General features: G+C 41.0%; 3 protein-coding genes across 3 annotated transcripts in view; 1 reads left to right on the top strand and 2 right to left on the bottom strand.

Moving 5' to 3' along the window:
• Nucleotides 1-4,088, bottom strand: part of LOC116047891 (vacuolar protein sorting-associated protein 8 homolog) — a 33,817-nt gene extending 29,729 nt beyond the window's left edge. The window contains exon 1 of the mRNA XM_035992477.1: nucleotides 4,014-4,088. Within this exon, the coding sequence (XP_035848370.1) occupies nucleotides 4,014-4,088 (75 nt within the window). The remainder of the gene's footprint in view (nucleotides 1-4,013) is intronic.
• A 1,258-nt stretch (nucleotides 4,089-5,346) lies between these two features.
• On the bottom strand, nucleotides 5,347-24,005 carry prkn (parkin RBR E3 ubiquitin protein ligase). Its single transcript, XM_035992476.1, is given in 14 exon segments — nucleotides 5,347-5,402; nucleotides 5,405-5,477; nucleotides 7,506-7,736; nucleotides 8,433-8,494; nucleotides 10,729-10,865; nucleotides 11,840-11,955; nucleotides 16,269-16,352; nucleotides 17,845-17,960; nucleotides 18,131-18,257; nucleotides 18,483-18,584; nucleotides 18,618-18,706; nucleotides 18,749-18,800; nucleotides 21,300-21,463; nucleotides 23,802-24,005. Coding segments are annotated over 14 exon segments (1,416 nt in total). The 5' UTR covers nucleotides 23,809-24,005.
• Nucleotides 24,006-25,000, top strand: part of LOC116034167 — an 11,256-nt gene continuing 10,261 nt past the window's right edge. Inside the window, exon 1 of the mRNA XM_031276717.2 lies at nucleotides 24,006-24,160. Coding sequence (XP_031132577.1) covers nucleotides 24,107-24,160 — 54 coding nt within the window. The 5' untranslated portion in view covers nucleotides 24,006-24,106. The remainder of the gene's footprint in view (nucleotides 24,161-25,000) is intronic.

The raw sequence follows: 25,000 nt of genomic DNA, 5'->3' as shown, positions 1-25,000 counted from the left end.
AGATCACACTATACATCTATAGAGATCTATCATATATCATATATACACATACATACATATACAACATCCCGATCCACATACATATATATATACAGATACGATATACATACAATCTATATCCATACCATATAGACATACAGATATATATAGACACATATCACTAATTATATATATTACACACAGCTATATATACATACATACATATATTACATACATACATATATACAGACATAGCAAATATATATACATACATTACATACATCACATACATATACATATATATATACCTACATCTACACAGACATACTCTAGACATACATACATACATACCTATACACACATCCATGATATACACTACACTATAATATATATATACATACATACATATATAACTATATACCTACATACATACATACATATAGACATACATATATATATATACATCACTATATATATACATATATATATATATACCATATATACACTTATATACTATATCACACACAATCATATATATATATATATATCTATATAGTATAGCATACATATAGCATATATATACACAGATAGCTAGATATATAGATATATAATCTATATAATACACTTATATATCTATATATATATGATATATATATATCACACATATAGACATCCTATATATGAATATCTACACATATAGATATACAACCATATATATATATACACACACATCATATGTAGATATACACACACATATAGTATATACACACACATATATAAGATATACACACACATATAGATACACACACACACATATATCAACACACACACTATATAACACACACATATATACACACATCTATATATATCTATACACACATATCTACATATATATATACATATATCATACCTATATCTATACATACATACACCTATACATCTATAGAGAATATATAGAGTATACAGCAAACACATATATAGTATAGATATATATATACATACACCATATATATAGATACTTATATATATAAAAAATAATATATAAATTTACACATATATATATACACATATATATATATACATATATATATACACAATTATATATATACACAATATAATATACACACATTATATATATATATACATATATATATATATATCCTACATATATTATATACACACATTTATATATACATACATATATACATATACACAAATATATATATATATACACATATACCACTATTATATACATACTCTACATAGATATATATATAAACATTATATTATACAACATATACCATATATATATATATTACATTAGAGTATATTATATATATATATATATATATATACACAATAATACATATAGACATACTATAACATCATATATATATACATATATATATCTATAATACAAATACATCTATATATACACATACATTACATACATAATACATATAGTATTACTACACACAAAACATATATTATATAAATACAAACATATATATATATATAATTAATATAACACACAACATAATATATACAATACATATATATACTATATATATTATCATATATAGTTACACATATACATAAACACAATATATATATACAACACTATATAGATATATACATATATATATACATCTACGTATATATACACACACAACATACATAGATAAACACACAATATATACGATCTCTATATAATATACACACAATATATATAATATATATATATATACACATCCATCATGAATACATACATACTATATATACTATATATAATATATATAATATATAGATACATAATACATATGATATCATAACATATACAGCTATATATATATATTATACGTATTATATACAACATCTATACTACATATATGTACTATATATACATACAGATGATATATATATATAGATATATATATACACTATATACGTATATATATATATATATACATCATATATATATACTATATACGCACTATACATATATATATATATACATACTATCTATATAACACACTACACATGATATATATACATACCGATATAATACATATATATCATATACACATAGACATCATACATCTATATCACATATACACATACATATATAGAGATACAATATATATATATAATATAACACATATATATATTATATAATATATATATATATACACATTATATATATACACTTATTATATATACTAACATATATACTTATATATATATATATATATATATTATATATAATATATATATATATTATATATATTATAAATTAAACAACAATAGTATTAACCTATATATATATACATGACATATATATATTATATATAATATATATACACATACATATATATACATTAATATATACATAATAGACACATATATACATAATATAATATATATATATACATATATATAGATATATATATACATAATATATATATACATACATGATTATATATATATACATATACATACATATTACATAAATACCTGCATACATATATATATATATATATATATATATATATAATAATACATATATATATATATATATATATATACATCATCTATATATACAACATATATATATACATACATATATATACCATACCATATATATAATAGATAATATATATACATTATACATACATATATATATATATACACAAACATATATACATACATGATATTATATACAATATATATATATATACATAGTTACATACATTATATATATATATATATTACATAGATACAGATATATATTATAATACACACATATATATACATATATACATATATATATATAGATAACATATATTTATAACTTATATATAATATATATATACATATATATATATACATATAACATATATATATATATAAACCAGATACATACTATATATTATACATATCTATATATATATAATATATAATATATATATATATTTTTATGTGTATATATATTATGGTGTATATAGATTTATATATATATATATGACATTAAATATATATATATATATAAATATATATATATCATAAAATATATATATATTACTATATATATATATATATATATAGACATAACATACATACATACATAATACATTAAATACAGACAACATACATACATACATACATACCATACATAATACATACATAAATCATACATAAATATATCATATAGATTATGTATATATAGATATTATATATATATATATAGATATATCATTATATATATATATATAGATAAAACCACACAGTTAAATATATAATCATATATTATATATACACACATAAAATATTATATAATATATAATTATACACACCAAACGGGAGCAATGGTTGGCATCCGTCGTGCGCTCACGTTGGGCTGCGGCATTTTGGTAGTTAACCCAGAATTGTTGACTTTGCCCTGGTATGGTGGCGCCGCGGGCTGCCGCTCTCGTAGACCGTGTGGAGCTCCTGAACTGAAGTCCAGACACCACAGTCTACCAAATTTGCATATTATTAGCCACATCCAATTTCTGTAAACTGGCCCCACCCATACTTGCAGCTGTACGACGTTGATTTCTCGCGCACCTTCCCACACACAAGTCCTCAGAAGTGAATTTAGTAATGACATAGCAGACGAACACATGTATCAAGTTTCTGAGATCGTGTGCGTGAGAGCCACCGATTCCCCGAGTTGAGCGTCAACTATGAGCTTATGTTGAGATTCGCATGGCCGGTTTTCAGCGCAGTCAGTTCAAATTGTGAGATTTGCATAGGAAAGATGTCAATGGTGCTTTCCGAGGGTACTATGTATGTCTATTTTATAAACAACCCACGGAACTGTCGTAATTTCAACTATGACTATAAGGTGATCTTAGTTTTGCAATTTCCCTTTTATTTATGACCCTAAAAAACATGGGAATAGGGTCCATGTGACAAAAAACCCCGAGTTATCCTCTTAAAATAGAGAGATCAGATAAAAAGGCACGCACAAGAACACACACATACACACGCGGCAGTATATTCGTTGGATGATGGAGCGCAGCCCAGAGAATATACAGCTGCGCATCACAGTTGCGAACCGGTCCCATACTGTCAGCGTCCTGTACGCACTGAGACCTACACATTCTATAATATCATCTCATCACAGCATTCACCGTCATACTGTCTTCATGTGAGAGAAATAAACAAAGGCGTGCTCAATGGCTACATCAACGCACAATCTACATCATACATAGTGAATGTATGTCATGTGTGTACTGGACAGCTCGATAGTTGTACGATGGTGTGTCCTGTTGTTTGTCATGTGTTCATGAATTCTTGTTATCGTGTGTTCATGTGTATGTTTGGGCCGAAGAGTGATCTGATAGTATTGCGTAAACTAATAGAGATCATAATATTACGGGACATCTTGTTTACTGTTGTATGATTTATTGGATAATATAAAACAAATCAAAGAATTACCTTGAATACTCATACCTTGTTGTTTTCTTTGCGTGTATGCAGTCACGTGTTAATACTTGAATGAATAACATATGCTAATATAATGTAATTCAGCTTTTTTTTGTCTTGTATAGGAATGGAATTTTTCAATACCACACTTAAAAAGCAAATCAAATATATAAAACCAACATGAAGGAGGGTTTGCATTCAGTGAGGCGCAGCGAGAGAAGCACAGAGCTGATAAAAACTTAAAGCGACTTGGTAAAAATTTTCTCCACTTTAGCGGTGAAATTGTATATACAACAACTGAATTACTTTCTTTTTTAAGCGAACCCCCCCCACCACTCCGAGAGCGTTTTGTTTAAAACTCCTACGGTGGCCCACGCTCCGCCACCCCCCCGATCGTAAACACGAACTTAGCGACGCGGTTTTTACGTTATTTTTTGGTACCCTTTCATTGCTATATAGCTAATCAGGTTCACAAACATATGCCCCCAAGCTAATGTTAGTAAAGATCCGTTTGATATCTTATTCTGTCTATTCTCACGGACGACTTAATACTGTAAGGCACTGTTTACAGAGTAGGAGAGACAGCAACGGCGGTTTGTTGGTTTAATATATTTCTCCTGAGACAGTATGAACAATACGAGCTGGGTGGGTAAACCGATTATTTATTAAACGATTATTACGGCGCGATTTATTTCTATCGATTAGTCGACTAATTAAGACTAATTGGCACGCTACTATTACAACGGATTATTTTTCTGTTGCTTCGCATTAATTGAAACTATCTCTCTCTCTCTCTCTCTCTCTCTATCTAAACTTGGTGGGGAAACGTCTCAACAATCAGAAACACAATCTCCTGAAGGAAATGTCTGGTGTCTGAATTGATTACTAATAATTAAGTTATGAAGACTTACCGTCTCTCTCCGTAGGAACCGAACACTGCGGGCAGCGTTTAGCGACTCCCGCACGAGCAGCAGCGAGGCCGCCTCCCATCTCGCTCTGAGGGACGCCAGCCCCCCCGACACAAACCCCTGAGGGGGGGGGTTAGTTGTTATATCATGATTTTAACAAACACAAGGTTTCCAAAGTGCTGCACAAAAACATAAAAACGAAATAAGTAGAATAGATAAAAAAACTAAAATGCACTGCCCGCACACAATACATTTATGCAAGTATACACATCAGATCAACCCTCTACCTGGTGTTAAAAGCCAAAGAACAGAGGGGGGTTTTAGAAGATTTTTAAACTGAGACAGAGAGGAGGCCTGTCTAATGTGCAGAGGCAGTCCTTTCCAAACGCTCGGTCCCCTCTGAGCTTAAAGCCTAACTCTCACCAAAATGCAACCTAGTGTCTTTTTATGAATGTACCCGAGTCAAACTTTAGTTTAAAAGCATATTTAGGACAGAATCACCACTTTTAAGATGTACCGTATTTTAGTTTTTGGGTCAAATGGCCTTTTGAATGGGAGTGCTAGGGAGCTCTACACCTTAACTCCACCGGTGACCACGATATACTATAACCAGGAGTTAAGGTGTAGAGCTCCTGGTTATAGTATATCTTGGTCACTGGTGGAGTTAAGGTGTAGAGCTCCTGGTGATACTTGGACCAAAGTCTCATGTTGTGTCGAGCCTTCTTAGTGGTTTAAAAATAGATATTTTGAGGCTAGCATCAAAGTGCCCCTAGCTCTCCCATTCAAAAGACTATATGACCCAAAAACTAAAATACGGTACATCTTAAAAGTGGTGATTCCGTCCTAATTATGCTTTTAAACTAAAGTTTGACTCGGGTACATTAACAAAAAGACTCTAGGTTGCATTTTGGCGAGAGTTAGGCTTTAAGCCTAGCTTTAGGCCCCTTCAGGAGCAGCTGGTCAGCTGACCTGAGAGATGAGCTGACCTGAGAGATGAGCTGACCTGAGAGATCAGCTGACCTGAGAGATGAGCTGACCTGAGAGATGAGCTGACCTGAGAGATGAGCTGACCTGAGAGATCAGCTGACCTGAGAGATCAGCTGACCTGAGAGATGAGCTGACCTGAGAGATCAGCTGACCTGAGAGATCAGCTGACCTGAGAGATCAGCTGACCTGAGAGATCAGCTGACCTGAGAGGGTTAGGGGGTTAGGGTTAGGGTATATTTTTTCAAAAACACCGCACTTTCACCGCATAAATTGCCGATTTCCGCGCAAAATATGCGGGGCTTGCATGATTTCATAATCCCCGCATTTTTGTTGTAATAAAGTCCCATCTATATCTTAGCAGAAAGATGAAAAATGTTGGTTTACTTCACACAAGAGCAGCCATTTCCCCCTGTTGCCATGGGAACGTTATGAAGTGATGTAATTACGCGACGTGAACATCATCGAAAAGCTGCAAACCCCGCGATGAAGCCACGATGAAACCACAGTTTTAAAAAGTTCCCGCAATTTCATCGCATAAAATTGCATAAATATCTGCATATTCCATCACATCTTTTAAAGCTAGATTGTGTAAGAATTCCTCCCATCTAGCGTTGAGATCATATATCGCAATCAACTCTCTCGCACCACGCAGTACTGCAGCTACGGTAGCCTTCACGCTTCAAAAAGCAAAGGTGTACAAAAGGCCGTCTATCAGCCGTCGTTGGAGTTCATGCATGAGTTCATGTTGGAGAGTGGCGCGGACGCCACGAGCCGCCACGCTCGCCACCCGACGGAAAGGAGAGAGAAAGAGAAGGAGACTGCAGTGGTCCGGAGGAGAATTAACTAGTTGGGATTTGGTGTGTGCGTCCAAAGCAGCTCCAATGTTCACTCTTTTTTTCTGATGACGCCGGTCTCTTGTTCTTTTCAATCTCCTTTATCTTTTTCTGGGCGAAGAACAAGGATTTTAGCCCAAAACAATCCAAAAAAACTCAGCATTTTTCTGGAAGGACTGATTAAAAGACGTGCAGCAGCATTTTGTACCAGTTGAAGACGAGCAATGGAGGACCCAAAGGCGTGGATTACTGTTACTGATTACTGTTTCATGTATTTATCTGTTCGCCAACATAGAAACTAACGGAGCTCTGTGGTTGGTCAGCTCACCTGTGCGGCCTCGACTGTGGGCGGGGCCTGCGCTGTAAGACACGCCCCCTCGTGGTAGCGCTCCCGACAGAGTCGGCAGAAGACGAAGCCGCAGCCAAGCCGCCGGTCACACTCCACACGCCGGCCGCCATCAGACGGCAGAAGCCCCGCCCCACAGCCTGCTGACGGACACTGCAGCCCTCCAATCAGCTGCAGGCACTGCTCCGCCCCGTACTGCTGGTACCGCCCATACTGACACACACACACACACACATACACACACACACACACACACACACACACGCACACACACACACGCACACACATACACACACACACACACACACACACACACACGGAAGATCAATTTAGTTTAACATAAAACAGCCCTGAAATCACCATCACCAAACCCACCAGACTCCATGTAAATAATCAGGACTTTTAGCGTGTATAGAGCCAGCATATTTCCACCAGACTCCATGTAAATAATCAGCACTTTTAGCGTGTATAGAGCCAGCATATTTCCACCAGACTCCATGTAAATAATCAGTACTTTTAGCGTGTATAGAGCCAGCATATTTCCACCAGACTCCATGTAAATAATCAGCACTTTTAGCGTGTATAGAGCCAGCATATTTCCACCAGACTCCATGTAAATAATCAGTACTTTTAGCGTGTATAGAGCCAGCATATTTCCACATGTAAATGGGTGAATTAAGGGTTATTTCAACCAAACCAGAGTGGTGATTGTAGGAACAGTGGAAAGATGAACCAAGACGGCTTTTGATAGTTTGATTTAATTTCTGTCCACTTTGAATGAAGTGTGTTTTACGATGATTAAAGTCCTGATTATTTACATGGAGTCTGGTGGGTTTGGTGATAGACACGCTCTGAATATTTATCCTTTTAAAATGACATCTACAACACAAAGTTAGGAGGAAGAGTCACCTGATCGTCTCCCAAAATCCTGAAATGATGCAGCTCTTTAATGAGAGAGTCGGCGCAGCCGGCTGGAGACACAAACATAAACACATATATTTATTAATTACTGATTAAATATGAACTACAGGCAGTCGCTATGTTTCCATCCACACGTTTTCATCCGAATTAAGTGATATATCGAATGAAAAATGCCTTCGATTGAATTTCATGAATATCGACTCAAAGGAAATACGTTCGGTCTCCGTATTCGGCTTATGCGATAAACGCTGATGGAAACGTTACTTGCCGAATAAATAATGAATTGCGATTAAGTTTTAGGTCATTTTATGGTTGTAACGCGCCACAAAACGAAGGAGAAGAAGTTGTAGTTCATTTCCGCCCAGTATTTCCGCTCTGTTAGCACACATGGCGTGCGTCAACAAAGACAGATGTAGCATCACTATTGGCTAACGTTCTATCAAAATATCTGTTCAAAAACAAATATAGATGATCTATTAATGTTTTCAGTTAATTTAATGGTGTTAAACTAAAGTGTAACTTCTTACCTTTCTAAGGGTTTATAGTTTTAACTGTTTACTTACTAAAGTACGCTATCAGCGGTGAATTAGCCGTGCGCTACCCTTGGCCATAACAGGACACGCCCCCTATCTCCTCGCTGTAAACACTGGCCGTCGCTGGGTTTTCAGGGGTATTAAGCCCCATCAATGCTGTCAAAACTACGGGATCGTAGTTCTGTCCTTCACAATAAAATGACATGCTTCAACAACTCTGAACTATGCAATAAAAGCTCCTTAATTTCCAGTAAAAATAGAAACTTTTTAGAGGGAAACATTGTCGCCCGAGCGTTCATCAAAGTCACTTTCATACTAGTTAGACATCTAAATGTCCGTGTACACATAGGAACATTCATACGTAGATTGTTAGATGGGTTTAGATCAATTCTGCTAACATTTTTGGTGATGATCAGGAACGTAAAGTACCGCGAAAAGACCGGAAAGTGCGTCAGGTCAGAAGTGTCTGAATATGGCCGATAGCAGCGAGTGCTACACAGTGACGCTAAGTGGACCAACGAGGAGACGACAGACTTTTTGAATTTAATTTACGAGCAAAATATAACGCTGTCGTTCCCACACCACAGGCCGCCTCCGCTGTCGTCGAGCATTTACGTGCATCTGCATCATCACAGCAACGTGTTGATAGCGTCGTCATTTTGTTATTATAGCGTGATATGTCGCTATCAGCTGGCACATAAGCTCTATTACAATCAAGGAGGGCAGCTTCTCCTCGACCGCGTAGCTCCTATGGCTCCATTCTGATGCTACCAAGCCATCAGCTCCCGTTAGCATCCCATTGACTGCCATTCATTCTGACGTCACTTTGACAGAGAATAACTTTACATCTGAAGAGTTTAAAGACTCTATTTGTCCATTATTTATTTCTAAAGAAACACGACAATGTATAAAAGGCTCCATTACCTTGTAGCTCACGTTATGGCTCCGTAGCAGACGTTTTTATACAAATAGGCTAACGATTGGGTCATAACCACGAGACTTACTGTCTCATAGTAGAGGAATTACCGTATAGTACAGGAGAAGCTCTCAGGCAGTTTGGACTTCCATTAGCTGTTTAAGTTTAATTACTAATGTTAACTATCATTTTAGTGATCAATAATTAGCCTGTGTCTATGTTATCTCCTTACATATACCTACGCTCTCCGTCTCTGCTAGATTGGGAATGATTGAGATTTCTCTTGGCACAGCTACCAGAAGACTTCCAACTTTCAGACAGGTTGCTCACGTCACATCTACGTCTTCAAGCTCAGTTGGAGGCTGCTCAGTAACGCTCAGCCATCACCGGGAAAGAGACTTCACTGGTCTCCGTCCAGAGACACGGGACCTGGTGCTCCATTATATATACTGACTATGATTACAACTGGTGCAGTATTGATCATTTGTTGGTAGATGGCGCGATCCATTTTGTCTAGCAAAACTTTGTTCCCAAACGTAAGCTTGAATGTTGTTGATTCAGTGTGAAAATGAACGGAAACACCTTCCGATGTCTCAGATCTACTCCTTATACCAGTCTGACCAATAAACAGCACGTGATGTCATTACTCCCAGGTTTATACTGGCTTTACAGCCGCTGGATGGAAACACTCTTTCACCAGCTTTACTAGCACGAGTGGATGGAAACGTAGCTAGAGACACACACACACACACACACACACACACACACACACACACACACACACACGACTGACGAGTGGATGGAAACTTGTCAGTGAGATGAGGCTGAGTCTTACCGGCACAGGGCAGAGAGTAGCCAATCACAGGGTCGTACACAAACTGTCGCTCATTCAGGCGAGTCTGACAGTAACCACGGAAACAGTCGAGACAGATCACATGACGCTCCAAACACTGGAACACCACCACCACGTCACTGACAGAGAGACAGACAGGCAGACAGACAGACAGACAGGCAGACAGACAGACAGAGAGAGACAGAGAGACAGACAGACAGGCAGAGAGACAGACAGACAGAGAGACAGACAGAGAGACAGACAGACAGGCAGACAGACAGGCAGGCAGAGAGACAGACAGACAGGCAGAGAGAGAGAGACAGGCAGACAGACAGGCAGGCAGAGAGACAGGCAGAGAGACAGACAGACAGAGAGAGACAGAGAGACAGACAGACAGGCAGAGAGACAGACAGACAGAGAGACAGACAGAGAGACAGACAGACAGGCAGACAGACAGGCAGGCAGAGAGACAGACAGACAGGCAGAGAGAGAGAGACAGGCAGACAGACAGGCAGGCAGAGAGACAGGCAGAGAGACAGACAGACAGAGAGAGAGACAGACAGACAGAGAGAGACAGAGAGACAGAGAGACAGAGAGACAGGCAGACAGACAGACAGGCAGAGAGACAGACAGACAGGCAGAGAGAGAGAGACAGGCAGACAGAGAGACAGGCAGACAGAGAGACAGACAGGCAGAGAGACAGACAGAGAGACAGACAGACAGACAGAGAGAGAGAGTTAGGGTTGTGTACGTGTGTGTGTGTGTGTGTGTGTGTGTGTGTGTTTATGTGTGTGTGTGTGTGTGTGTGTGTGTGTGTGTGTGTGTGTGTGTCTGTGTGTTTATGTGTGTGTGTGTGTGTGTGTGTGTGTATGTGTGTGTCTGTGTGTGTGTGTGTGTGTGTGTGTGTGTGTGTGTGTGTTTATGTGTGTGTGTGTGTGTGTGTGTATGTGTGTGTGTGTGTGTGTGGTGTGTGTGTGTGTGTGTGTGTGTGTGTGTGTGTGTGTGTGTGTGTGTGTGTGTGTGTGTGTGTTGTGTGTGTGTGTGTGTGTGTGTGTGTGTGTATGTGTGTGTGTGTGTGTGTGTGCGTGTGTGTGTGTGTGTGTGTGTGTGTTACATGATGTCTGTGCAGGCGATGCAGGGGACGTGTCTGCTGTTGGTCATGATGAGGTCGAGGGCCACAGAGAGGTCGTCATCAGAGGTTGGATGAGACGCACACTTCATGTAGAACTCCTACACACACACACACACACACACACACACACACACACACACACACACACACACACACACACACACACACACGTACGAAAGGGTGCGATTTGAGCGAGACCAAGCCCCCAGGAAGAGCTCCATGTCTGAAGCCACCGTGGTCCTAGTGGTTAACGGTGGTCCTGCCCCCCCCATGGTCCAGAGAGTCTTAGCATGGTGAAGGAACGTCTCTATCTCAGAGATCAGTAGTTTCTGGGTATATCAACTCACCAGCCCAACACTGGAAGGGTCCTTGTTTAAAACGTCACGTTTTTAACATTTTTAACATTCACTAGAAGCAAATCCAGAATTATTAAATTAGGCATGATGAACGCCCATAGTGGACGCAGCAGAGCCGCGGGACTGCACCCCCCCGCTCACATGACTGTTCTCCCGAGCTCATGTAGCTAGCTGTAATAATGGATATAGCTAATGGTTGTAATGTAGCTAGCTGTAATAATGGATATAGCTAATGGTTGTAATGTAGCTAGCTGTAATAATGGATATAGCTAATGGTTGCAGTTCACCACGCAGGGCTTAAAGTGAAAAAAAATCCTGAGCCTGAAACGTTTTTTTTTAACAGGTGGGGGGGGGTCACAGTCTAATATTTTAATATGTGCTCATTAATTTGACTGGCAAAACTGTTAAAGTCCTTCTTACATTACACAATAATAAATGTAATAAGTTTTAAGAACGAAAAAAAAGCGAATGAGTACATTCATGATTTTGTCCATGTTGACATTATCATCATTTATCAAAAACGTTGCATTGTTTATCTTCTCATATAGCTAGACGTCTTAAATCTGGGACACGGCCGTGATGTTTAAATACCTGCCATGCTGATTCCAAATCAGTGGCAGCGGTAGCCGTCGTAGCCGGGAACGTACTCGTATGACAGAGTGCACGGACCGAAGCTTTGGGACCAGCATCTAATGACCAGCATCTAGTGACTAGCATCTAATGACCAGCATCTAATGACCAGCATCTAATGACTAGCATCTAATGACCAGCATCTAATGACTAGCATCTAATGACCAGCATCTAGTGACTAGCATCTAATGACCAGCATCTAATGACTAGCATCTAATGACCAGCATCTAATGACCAGCATCTAATGACTAGCATCTAATGACCAGCATCTAATGACCAGCATCTAGTGACTAGCATATAATGACCAGCATCTAATGACCAGCATCTAGTGACTAGCATCTAGTGGCTAGCATCTAATGACTAGCATCTAGTGACTAGCATCTAGTGACTAGCATCTAATGACCAGCATCTAATGACCAGCATCTAGTGGCTAGCATCTAGTGGCTAGCATCTAATGACTAGCATCTAATGACTAGCATCTAATGACCAGCATCTAATGACCAGCATCTAGTGACCAGCATCTAGTGACTAGCATCTAATGACCAGCATCTAATGACTAGCATCTAATGACCAGCATCTAGTGACCAGCATCTAATGACTAGCATCTAGTGACTAGCATCTAATGACTAGCATCTAATGACCAGCATCTAATGATTAGCATCTAATGACCAGCATCTAATGACCAGCATCTAGTGACTAGCATATAATGACCAGCATCTAATGACCAGCATCTAGTGACTAGCATCTAGTGGCTAGCATCTAGTGACTAGCATCTAATGACTAGCATCTAGTGACTAGCATCTAATGACCAGCATCTAATGACCAGCATCTAGTGACCAGCATCTAGTGACTAGCATCTAATGACCAGCATCTAATGACTAGCATCTAATGACCAGCATCTAGTGACTAGCATCTAATGACTAGCATCTAGTGACTAGCATCTAATGACTAGCATCTAATGACCAGCATCTAATGATTAGCATCTAATGACCAGCATCTAATGACCAGCATCTAGTGACTAGCATATAATGACCAGCATCTAATGACCAGCATCTAGTGGCTAGCATCTAGTGGCTAGCATCTAATGACTAGCATCTAGTGACTAGCATCTAGTGACTAGCATCTAATGACCAGCATCTAATGACCAGCATCTAGTGACCAGCATCTAGTGACTAGCATCTAATGACTAGCATCTAATGACTAGCATCTAATGACCAGCATCTAGTGACTAGCATCTAATGACTAGCATCTAATGACTAGCATCTAATGACCAGCATCTAGTGACCAGCATCTAATGACTAGCATCTAGTGACTAGCATCTAATGACTAGCATCTAATGACCAGCATCTAATGATTAGCATCTAATGACCAGCATCTAATGACCAGCATCTAGTGACTAGCATATAATGACCAGCATCTAATGACCAGCATCTAGTGGCTAGCATCTAGTGGCTAGCATCTAATGACTAGCATCTAGTGACTAGCATCTAATGACTAGCATCTAATGACTAGCATCTAATGACCAGCATCTAATGACCAGCATCTAATGACCAGCATCTAATGACTAGTATCTAATGACCAGCATCTAGTTACTAGCATCTAATGACTAGCATCTAATGACTAGCATCTAATGACTAGCATCTAGTGACTAGCATCTAGTGACTAGCATCTAGTGACTAGCATCTAATGACTAGCATCTAATGACTAGCATCTAATGACTAGCATCTAATGACCAGCATCTAATGACCAGCATCTAGTGACTAGCATCTAGTGACTAGCATCTAATGACCAGCATCTAATGACCAGCATCTAATGACTAGCATCTAGTGACTAGCATCTAATGACTAGCATCTAATGACCAGCATCTAATGACCAGCATCTAATGACTAGCATCTAATGACTAGCATCTAATGACCAGCATCTAATGACCAGCATCTAATGACTAGCATCTAATGACCAGCATCTAGTGACTAGCATCTAATGACTAGCATCTAATGACTAGCATCTAGTGACTAGCATCTAATGACTAGCATCTAATGACTAGCATCTAGTGACTAGCATCTAGTGACTAGCATCTAGTGACTAGCATCTAGTGACTAGCATCTAATGACTAGCATCTAGTGACTAGCATCTAATGACTAGCATCTAATGACTAGCATCTAATGACCAGCATCTAGTGACTAGCATCTAATGACCAGCATCTAGTGACCAGCATCTAATGACTAGCATCTAGTGACTAGCATCTAATGACTAGCATCTAATGACCAGCATCTAATGACCAGCATCTAATGACCAGCATCTAATTACCAGCATCTAATGACCAGCATCTAATTACCAGCATCTAGTGACCAGCATCTAGTGACTAGCATCTAATGACCAGCATCTAGTGACTAGCAGCCCTTTCTTACTGCTGCTGCCGTGCAGTGTCTTCCTCCAACATGCGCTGCAGAAGCAGCCGGCTCCCTCAGTCTGAGGCACTAAGAGCTGAACAGCTTCCTGTCTCCACCCTTTTTGCCCAGCTCCATTTGTTTTTAACTCCTTTATCAACTAAAGCTGTATCTACATGCTCCAAGTTTGATCAACTTTGCCTCCATTTTTTTTAGCCGTGTTACCACGGAGACCACACCAGCACCGCACTCTTGCATTTCGGCAAAGACCCGCCCTACTTTTCATCTGATTGGCTAGAACTCGTTTTTGGTAGGTGGAAGTTCGATGCTTGGTTAAATCCAGCGCATTAAACAGATCCCATGTGGACTTTTTAATTAATTTATTTTTCTAAAATAGTCAAACGCCAGAAATCCAGCACCAGGCCCGATTACTCCAGCCCTGCGTTAGTTACAGCTGGTTCCTCTCATATGATTGGTAGGTGAAATCAAGACTCGAAAATATTAAACCGCATGCAAGTTCCCAATTTTTCGAGGGCGGTATGCTGTAAAGCTTGTAACGTGGATGAAGGATGAAGCCATGGATGAGCTCTGTTCACCAAACTGCAGCCTAACTGCTAGCGCTAGCTAGTAGCTAGCTAGTTATTAGCTAGCTAGCTAGCTAGTAGCACGACATAATGATTAAATCTCCTTGGTTGTCTAAATACATCTATCGTTTATTTAGATAGATTAGATAAACAATAGGGAACAACGAAAACACAATGTTTAACGTTAGTGAATATTTTAGACAATGAAAACGGCGAGTTCATGAGTTCGCCACGTTTACCGTGGATGTAAGAGACACGAGAGAGGAGCTCATGAATGAGCATGTTGCTACCGGGCAACAAGCTCCATGTTTGCTTTATGCGCTTTTGAGACACTCTCATTGGAACGTACGGGGCTTCCCGCCGAACACTGGACCCAGTTCTCTTCATACATCCATGACCAGACCCATCATCAGAGCTCTGACGGCCATATTGCACAGACGCCCCGCCCTCTTACCGCTTCGTTGCCTTGACAACCGTTTGATTGACACACGCCGTGGATCCGACCTCGGAGGAGGACGTCGTCCCAACAGGACGGACCCTGAGAGACGGAGACACGGAATATTTATTAGTGGGAATGCAAAATTTATACATCAACACGTAGGTATGTTTGTCTAGTTTCAGCCAATGGGCTCAGTTATGTGATATGTCTTATACTTCTGGCTCGGTGAGCTTCCAAATGACAAGAGTTCCACATCTCCCTCCATTCGCTGCCCTGTTTAACATTCTCCACATTTCCGAGCGAAATGCGGAGCGAACCACTTTTTTAAAATCGCTGATATGCCCACATTTTTAAGTTTATCAACATAAATTTTACATGAATACGTTCACAAAGGCGTTGTTGTCGTCACGATTACATCATTTCACCGATAGCCCTTATCGTTTTAGCAGTCTGAGGCTTTATTTGAGAGCTTGCTCTGTGTCTTTGAATAGCTCCAGTGGGGCACAGCTGACAGTTTCAGCAGGTGACACGGTCGTTAACCTGATTAAAGATCAAAGAGATCTCATCACAGACGTCAAAGGGGGTTTTCACTGGTCATACGTTACCATGACAACCCTTTCACAGACAGTTGAATTGAATACTACAGGCAGTAATATGAACATTAGTCTATATCTTTAGTGTTCCACTTCTGTCTGTCTGTCTGTCTGTCTTCTCTCCCTCCTTTCTTTCTTTCTTTCTCTCTCTGTCTTTTTCTGTTTCTCCCTCCTTCTGTCCGTCCGTCTCTTTCTTTCTCTCTCTCTCTCTCTCTCTCTCTCTCTCTCTCTCTTTCTCTCTCTCCCTCCCTCTTGTCTGTCGATCCCTCCCTCCTTCTGTCTCTCTCTCTGTCCCTCCCTCCTTCTCTCCCTCCCTCTACTGTCATGTGTGATTTGAGATTTCATCCATGTATATATCCTACTTCTTTTCAGGCAATATATTCACCTCTCAGCTCTTTAGGGTCATGCTTTTTTGTTCTATGCAATGGATATATCTGATAATAATACAAAGTATTTATACTTTTAGCCTTTTTAGTCAATTTATTTGAACTTCCACTTTTAACAGTATTACAGTTTAGCTTCCAGCTTTTCTAGAAATGTATTTCAGCTCTTAGCTTAATGAGGTAATGCAGTGCAATCCATTTGAGATTTTTCAAACAATTTATTTCAAATTTCCGCATTTTCATCTCTGTTTCTCATAGCATTTGTAAGTCTTCCAGACTTAAATCATAATTTCAGTTAGAAAATAAATTCTTTTATATATTAGTGGTGTTATTCAACTTTTTAATGAAATTCATGTTAATTAAAACCATTCATACTTTTTCAACTATTCTCACTACTTCAACTTCTTACTGATTTAAGCTATTCAACCAGGTTAGCTTTAGCAATTCAGCTATTCAGCATTCCCACGCATTCTCTAGTTAGGTTTGATGTACAGATGATTGATCAGCACATATATTAATGATCTGATGTGGAGAGCTTTAATATTCTGTGTGTGTGTGTGTGTGTGTGTGTGTGTGTGTGTGTGTGTGTGTGTGTGTGTGTGTGTGTGTGTATACCCTGCTGAGCGTCAGCGTCGTCTGTTTGCAGCTTCTGCAACAAACTCTCAGTTTCCCCGGCTGGATCGACCTGCAGTGCTTACAGTACACAAAGAAAGTACTGCAGGGACGCATGCCTGGAAACAACAAGTACACACAGTACACACAACAAGTACACACAGTCAGATAATACTACTGACACACTGAAGGACTCTACACAGTAATACATTCATAAGAAAGTATAACTCGTAATATTACAAGTTCTTTCTAAAACTTCAGCCACCAAGTTGGGGCTGCTTTTACTCACCTTTCAGATGTGCAGCCTCCTGAGATCCTCCCTCTCCTCCCTCTCCTCTCTCTCCTCCCTCAACTCCATCTCCTCTCTCTCCTCTCTCTCCCTCTCCTCTCTCTCCTCCCTCAACTCCATCTCCTCTCTCTCCTCTCTCTCCCTCTCCTCTATCTCCTCCCTCAACTCCATCTCCTCTCTCTCCCTCTCCTGCCTCTCTTCCCTCTCCTCTCTCTACTCCCTCTCCCTCTCCTCTCTCTCTTCCCTCTCCCTCTCCTCTCTCTACTCCCTCTCCCTCTCCTCCCTCTCCTCTCTCTCCCTCTCCTCTCTCTCCCTCTCCTCCCTCTCCTATCTCTCCCTCTCCTCCCTCTCCTCTCTCTCTTCCCTCTCCCTCTCCTCCCTCTCCCTCTACTCCCTCTCCTCTCTCTCCTCCCTCTCCTCCCTCCTCCCTATCCTGCAGGATTTCTGCGAGGCCAGAGGAGGGGAGGTGTGAGGAGGAGAGGAGGCATGAGGAGGAGAGATCCAGCCGGGTCAGACCTCCATCAGGCTCCTCCACCTCCAGACGCTCGTGCAGGAGGAGCGGCGAGGAGGAGGAGCCTGATGGCGAGGAGGAGGAGCCTGATGGTGAGGAGGAGGAGCCTGATGGAGGGAGGATGACATGGACAGTGCTCTGCTCCGGGAGGTCACAGCCCTGAGAGGAGAAGAGGAATTAGGTATACCTGCAGGGTGTGTGTGTGTGTGTGTGTGTGTGTGTGTGTGTGTGTACCTGCAGGGTGTGTGTGTGTGTGTGTGTGTGTATACACCTGCAGGGTGTGTGTGTGTGTGTGTGTGTGTGTATACCTGTAGGGTGTGTGTGTGTGTGTGTGTGTGTGTGTGTGTGTGTGTGTGTGTGTGTGTACCTGCAGGGTGTGTGTGTGTGTGTGTGTGTGTGTGTGTATACCTGCAGGGTGTGTGTGTGTGTGTGTGTGTGTGTGTGTACCTGCAGGGTGTGTGTGTGTGTGTGTGTGTGTGTGTGTGTGTACCTGCAGGGTGTGTGTGTGTGTGTGTGTGTGTGTGTGTGTGTACCTGCAGGGTGTGTGTGTGTGTGTGTGTGTGTGTGTGTGTGTATACCTGCAGGGTGTGTGTGTGTGTGTGTGTGTGTGTGTGTGTGTGTGTGTGTGTGTATACCTGTAGGGTGTGTGTGTGTGTGTGTGTGTGTGTGTGTGTGTGTGTGTGTGTGTGTATACCTGTAGGGTGTGTGTGTGTGTGTGTGTGTGTGTGTGTGTGCATACCTGTAGGGTGTGTGTAGGTGTGTGTATACCTGCAGGGTGTGTGTGTGTGTGTGTGTATACCTGCAGGGTGTGTGTGTGTGTGTGTGTGTGTGTGTGTGTGTGTGTGTGTATACCTGCAGGGTGTGTGTGTGTGTGTGTGTGTGTGTGTATACCTGTAGGGTGTGTGTAGGTGTGTGTATAGCTGCAGGGTGTGTGTGTGTGTGTGTGTATACCTGCAGGGTGTGTGTGTGTGTGTGTGTGTGTGTGTGTGTGTGTGTGTGTGTGTGTATACCTGCAGGGTGTGTGTGTGTGTGTGTGTGTGTGTGTGTGTGTGTGTGTGTGTATACCTGCAGGGTGTGTGTGTGTGTGTGTGTGTGTGTGTGTGTGCATACCTGTAGGGTGTGTGTAGGTGTGTGTATAGCTGCAGGGTGTGTGTGTGTGTGTGTGTATACCTGCAGGGTGTGTGTGTGTGTGTGTGTGTGTGTGTGTGTGTGTGTGTATACCTGCAGGGTGTGTGTGTGTGTGTGTGTGTGTGTGTGTGTGTATACCTGTAGGGTGTGTGTGTGTGTGTGTGTGTGTGTGTGTGTGTGTGTGTGTATACCTGTAGGGTGTGTGTGTGTGTGTGTGTGTGTGTGTGTATACCTGCAGGGTGGGTGTGTGTGTGTGTATACCTGCAGGGTGTGTGTGTGTGTGTGTATAGCTGCAGGGTGTGTGTGTGTGTGTGTGTGTGTGTGTGTGTGTGTGTGTATATACACCTGCAGGGTGTGTGTGTGTATATACCTGTAGGGTGTGTGTGTGTGTGTGTATACCTGCAGGGTGTGTGTGTGTGTGCATACCTGTAGGGTGTGTGTGGGTGTGTGTATACCTGCAGGGTGTGTGTGTGTGTGTGTGTGTGTGTGTGTGTGTGTGTGTATATACCTGTAGGGGGTGTGTGTGTGTGTGTGTGTGTGTGTGTGTGTGTGTGTGTGTGTGTGTGTGTGTGTTTACCTGCAGGGTGTGTGTGTGTGTGTATACCTGCAGGGTGTGTGTGTGTACCTGTAAGGTGCGTGTGTGTACCTGTAAGTTGTGTGTGTGTGTGTGTGTGTGTGTGTGTGTGTGTGTGTGTGTGTGTGTGTGTGTGTGTGTGTGTGTGTCTGAGTATGTACCTGTAAGGTGTGTGTGTGTGTGTGTGTGTATATTCCTGTAAGGTGTGTGTGTGTGTGTGTGTGTGTGTGTGTGTGTGTGTGTGTGTGTGTGTGTACCTGTAAGGTGTGTGTATACCTGTAAGGTGTGTGTGTGTGTGTGTGTGTGTGTGTATGTACCTGTAAGGTGTGTTTGTGTGTGTGTAAATACCTGTAAGGTGTGTGTGTGTGTGTGTGTGTCTACACCTGTAAGGTGTGTGTATATCTGTAAGGTGTGTGTGTGTGTGTGTGTGTGTGTGTGTGTGTACCTGTAAGGTGTGTGTATACCTGTAAGGTGTGTGTGTGTGTGTGTGTGTCTACACCTGTAAGGTGTGTGTATATCTGTAAGGTGTGTGTGTGTGTGTGTGTGTGTGTACCTGTAAGGTGTGTGTATACCTGTAAGGTGTGTGTGTGTGTGTGTGTGTGTGTGTGTGTGTGTGTGTGTATACCTGTAAGGTGTGTGTGTACCTGTAAGGTGTGTGTATACCTGTAAGGTGTGTGTGTGTGTGTGTGTGTGTGTGTGTGTGTGTGTGTGTGTACCTGTAAGGTGTGTGTGTGTGTGTGTGTGTGTGTGTGTGTGTGTGTGTGTGTGTGTGTGTGTGTACCTGTAAGGTGTGTGTGTATACCTGTAAGGTGTGTGTGTGTGTGTACCTGTAAGGTGTGTGTGTACCTGTAAGGTGTGTGTGTGTGTGTGTGTGTGTGTGTGTGTGTGTGTGTGTGTACCTGTAAGGTGTGTGTGTACCTGTAAGGTGTGTGTGTACCTGTAAGGTGTGTGTGTACCTGTAAGGTGTAGCCGTCTCTCAGCTCCCTCCCAGCAAACAGCACCCTGAGTCTCTGCGCTGAGACTCCCTGCTGCCCCCCCACCACCTCCTTCAGATCAGAGACGCTGGCCCCCCCCCGCAGCTCCACGGGCACGGCCGGCCCACCCTGGTACCGTACAAATACTAGGGGTACACACACAGAGTACTGTTACTGCCCACCCTGGTACCGTACAAATACTAGGGGTACACACACAGAGTACTGTTACTGCCCACCCTGGTACCGTACAAATACTAGGGGTACACACACAGAGTACTGTTACTGCCCACCCTGGTACCGTACAAATACTAGGGGTACACACACAGAGTACTGTTACTGCCCACCCTGGTACTGCACAAATACTAGGGGTACACACACAGAGTACTGTTACTGCCCACCCTGGTACCGCACAAATACTACAGGTACACACACAGAGTACTGTTACTGCCCACACTGGTACCGCACAAATACTAGGGGTACACACACAGAGTACTGTTACTGCCCACCCTGGTACCACACAAATACTACAGGTACACACACAGAGTACTGTTACTGCCCACACTGGTACCACACAAATACTACAGGTACACACACAGAGTACTGTTACTGCCCACCCTGGTACCGCACAAATACTACAGGTACACACACAGAGTACTGTTACTGCCCACACTGGTACCGCACAAATACTAGGGGTACACACACAGAGTACTGTTACTGCCCACCCTGGTACCGCACAAATACTACAGGTGCACACACAGAGTACTGTTACTGCCCACACTGGTACCGCACAAATACTACAGGTGCACACACAGAGTACTGTTACTGCCCACACTGGTACCACACAAATACTACAGGTACACACACAGAGTACTGTTACTGCCCACACTGGTACCGCACAAATACTACAGGTACACACACAGAGTACTGTTACTGCCCGCACTGGTACCGCACAAATACTACAGATACACACACAGAGTACTGTTACTGCCTGCACTGGTACCGCACAAATACTACAGGTACACACACAGAGTACTGATACTGCCCGCACTGGTACCCCACAAATACTACAGGTACACACACAGAGTACTGTTACTGCCCACACTGGTACCGCACAAATACTACAGGTACACACACAGAGTACTGTTACTGCCCACACTGGTACCTCACAAATACTACAGATACACACACAGAGTACTGTTACTGCCCTCACTGGTACACAACAAATACTACAGATACACACACAGAGTACTGTTACTGCCTGCACTGGTACCGCACAAATACTACAGGTACACACACAGAGTACTGTTACTGCCCTCACTGGTACCTCACAAATACTACAGATACACACACAGAGTACTGTTACTGCCCACACTGGTACCACACAAATAGTACAGGTACACACACAGAGTACTGTTACTGCCCTCACTGGTACCTCACAAATACTACAGGTACACACACAGAGTACTGTTACTGCCCACACTGGTACCACACAAATACTACAGGTACATACACAGAGTACTGTTACTGCCCACACTGGTACCTCACAAATACTACAGGTACATACACAGAGTACTATTACTGCCAGCACTGGTACCACACAAATACTACAGGTACACACACAGAGTACTGTTACCACACAAATACTACATATACTACTCAGTCGTACCACACACACAAAGCGAGTAGGCTACTGTTACTGCAGTAATCTGAGTACTGGTACTGCAGTAATCTGAGTACTGGTACTGCCCGCAGTTATACCGCAAAAACACTGCACACAAACACACAGAGTGTGTAATGTTTCTCAGTACTCAGTATAGTTTAATATAACTCAGTAGAACTCAGTATATTGTAGTAAAACTCAGTAGATATTGTAGTAAAACTCGGTAGAACTCAGTATATTACAGTAAAACTCGTTAGAACTCAGTATATTGCAGTAAAACTCGGTATAACTCAGTATATTGCAGTAAAACTCGTTAGAACTAGGTATATTGCAGTAAAACTCGGTATAACTCAGTATATTGCAGTAAAACTCGTTAGAACTCAGTATATTGCAGTAAAACTCGTTAGAACTCAATATATTGCAGTACAACTCGTTAGAACTCAATATATTGCAGTAAAACTCGGTAGAACTCAGTATATTGCAGTAAAACTCGGTAGAACTCAGTATATTGCAGTAACATTCAGCAGTTGTCAGTATATTGCAGTAACATTCAGCAGTTGTCAGTATATTGCAGTAACATTCAGCAGTTGTCAGTATATTGCAGTAACATTCAGCAGTTGTCAGTATATTGCAGTAACATTCAGTAGTTGTCAGTATATTGCAGTAACATTCAGTAGTTGTCAGTATATTGCAGTAACATTCAGTAGTTGTCAGTATATTGCAGTAACATTCAGCAGTTGTCAGTATATTGCAGTAACATTCAGTAGTTGTCAGTATATTGCAGTAACATTCAGTAGTTGTCAGTAGTAGAGAGCAGAACTCACCGATCATCAGTCACTTCGTCCTTCAGTCTCCTTAGTGTTTACAATCTGTCCGCCGCGGTGCAGTCTGGGTACTGTAGTCCCACTGCTCGCACACAGTCGTTCCACACATCCACATAAAAACTACAGCGTTCGTTCCGCGGAGCTTACGTCACGGATTGACACCGGAAATGGAGATGTTTATGAATTTTAATAAACTTGTATTTTTCTGTCCTGTCTTTGTGTGATAATCTGAGCGGCAGCTAACGGCAGAAACACCGGAACGTCCCCGTGTTTCCTCGGATTAACAGCCCGGTGAGAGTGCCCGGATGGAGGAGAGAGAGGACAGCAGCGGAGGGAACGGGTCCGTTACCGGACCGACGGTAAGACACAGAGATACACCGGACCCGCTGCACTGCGGGAATCTATATCTATATATACATATATATTCATAGATATACATATATATGAATATATATGTATGTAGAGCTACATTACCACAGTGCTTATATTCAGGAGTCCTTTCTTTGGTCGGTTAGACCCGCATTATTTACAGGTTCTGTCATTACTTTTTATAGCATCTTCACACACACACACACACACACACACACACACACACACACACACACATGTTGCACACTTAAAACAGACTCCGTCTTCTCTTTTGCAATTTTATTTTGCCAGTTCTGTTGGAATTATCTTTTTTACACGAAGCAACACAACATCTTCTAATCTCAGCGAGATAGCCTACGTTCACCTTACTCGGCTCAGCTCTTTACTAGGCTGCTGCGCTGGCTTATGACATCATCGTAACTGACCTTTCACCTTTCAGTAACATAAATCAGAATAATATCCAGCATATTTTTAAAACGAAATTACAATGAAATAACAGTGATTTCCCTACAGAATTCTAAACATATTCTCTATTCTAGGAAATTATGAAATTATAAAATAATACTTCTAGGTCGCGACACACACACACACACACACACACACACACACACATATATAAACACACACACACACACACACACACACGTGGAGTAAGACATGTGACTGGTTGGTTAATGTAATGAGACTGGGAGTTGACGGGGCTATTGGGCTCTACCTAACCTGAGATATAGATTATACCTAGTATAGGTTATATATATATATATATATATATATATATATATATATATATATAGTATAGATTAATGTGTAGGGTGTCTGAGTTTTGCCTA

The sequence above is a fragment of the Sander lucioperca genome, chromosome 15 (genome assembly GCF_008315115.2).
Source record: "Sander lucioperca isolate FBNREF2018 chromosome 15, SLUC_FBN_1.2, whole genome shotgun sequence".
NCBI classification, from domain to species: Eukaryota; Metazoa; Chordata; class Actinopteri; order Perciformes; family Percidae; genus Sander; species Sander lucioperca.
This window is presented reverse-complemented; position numbering and strand designations above follow the sequence as displayed.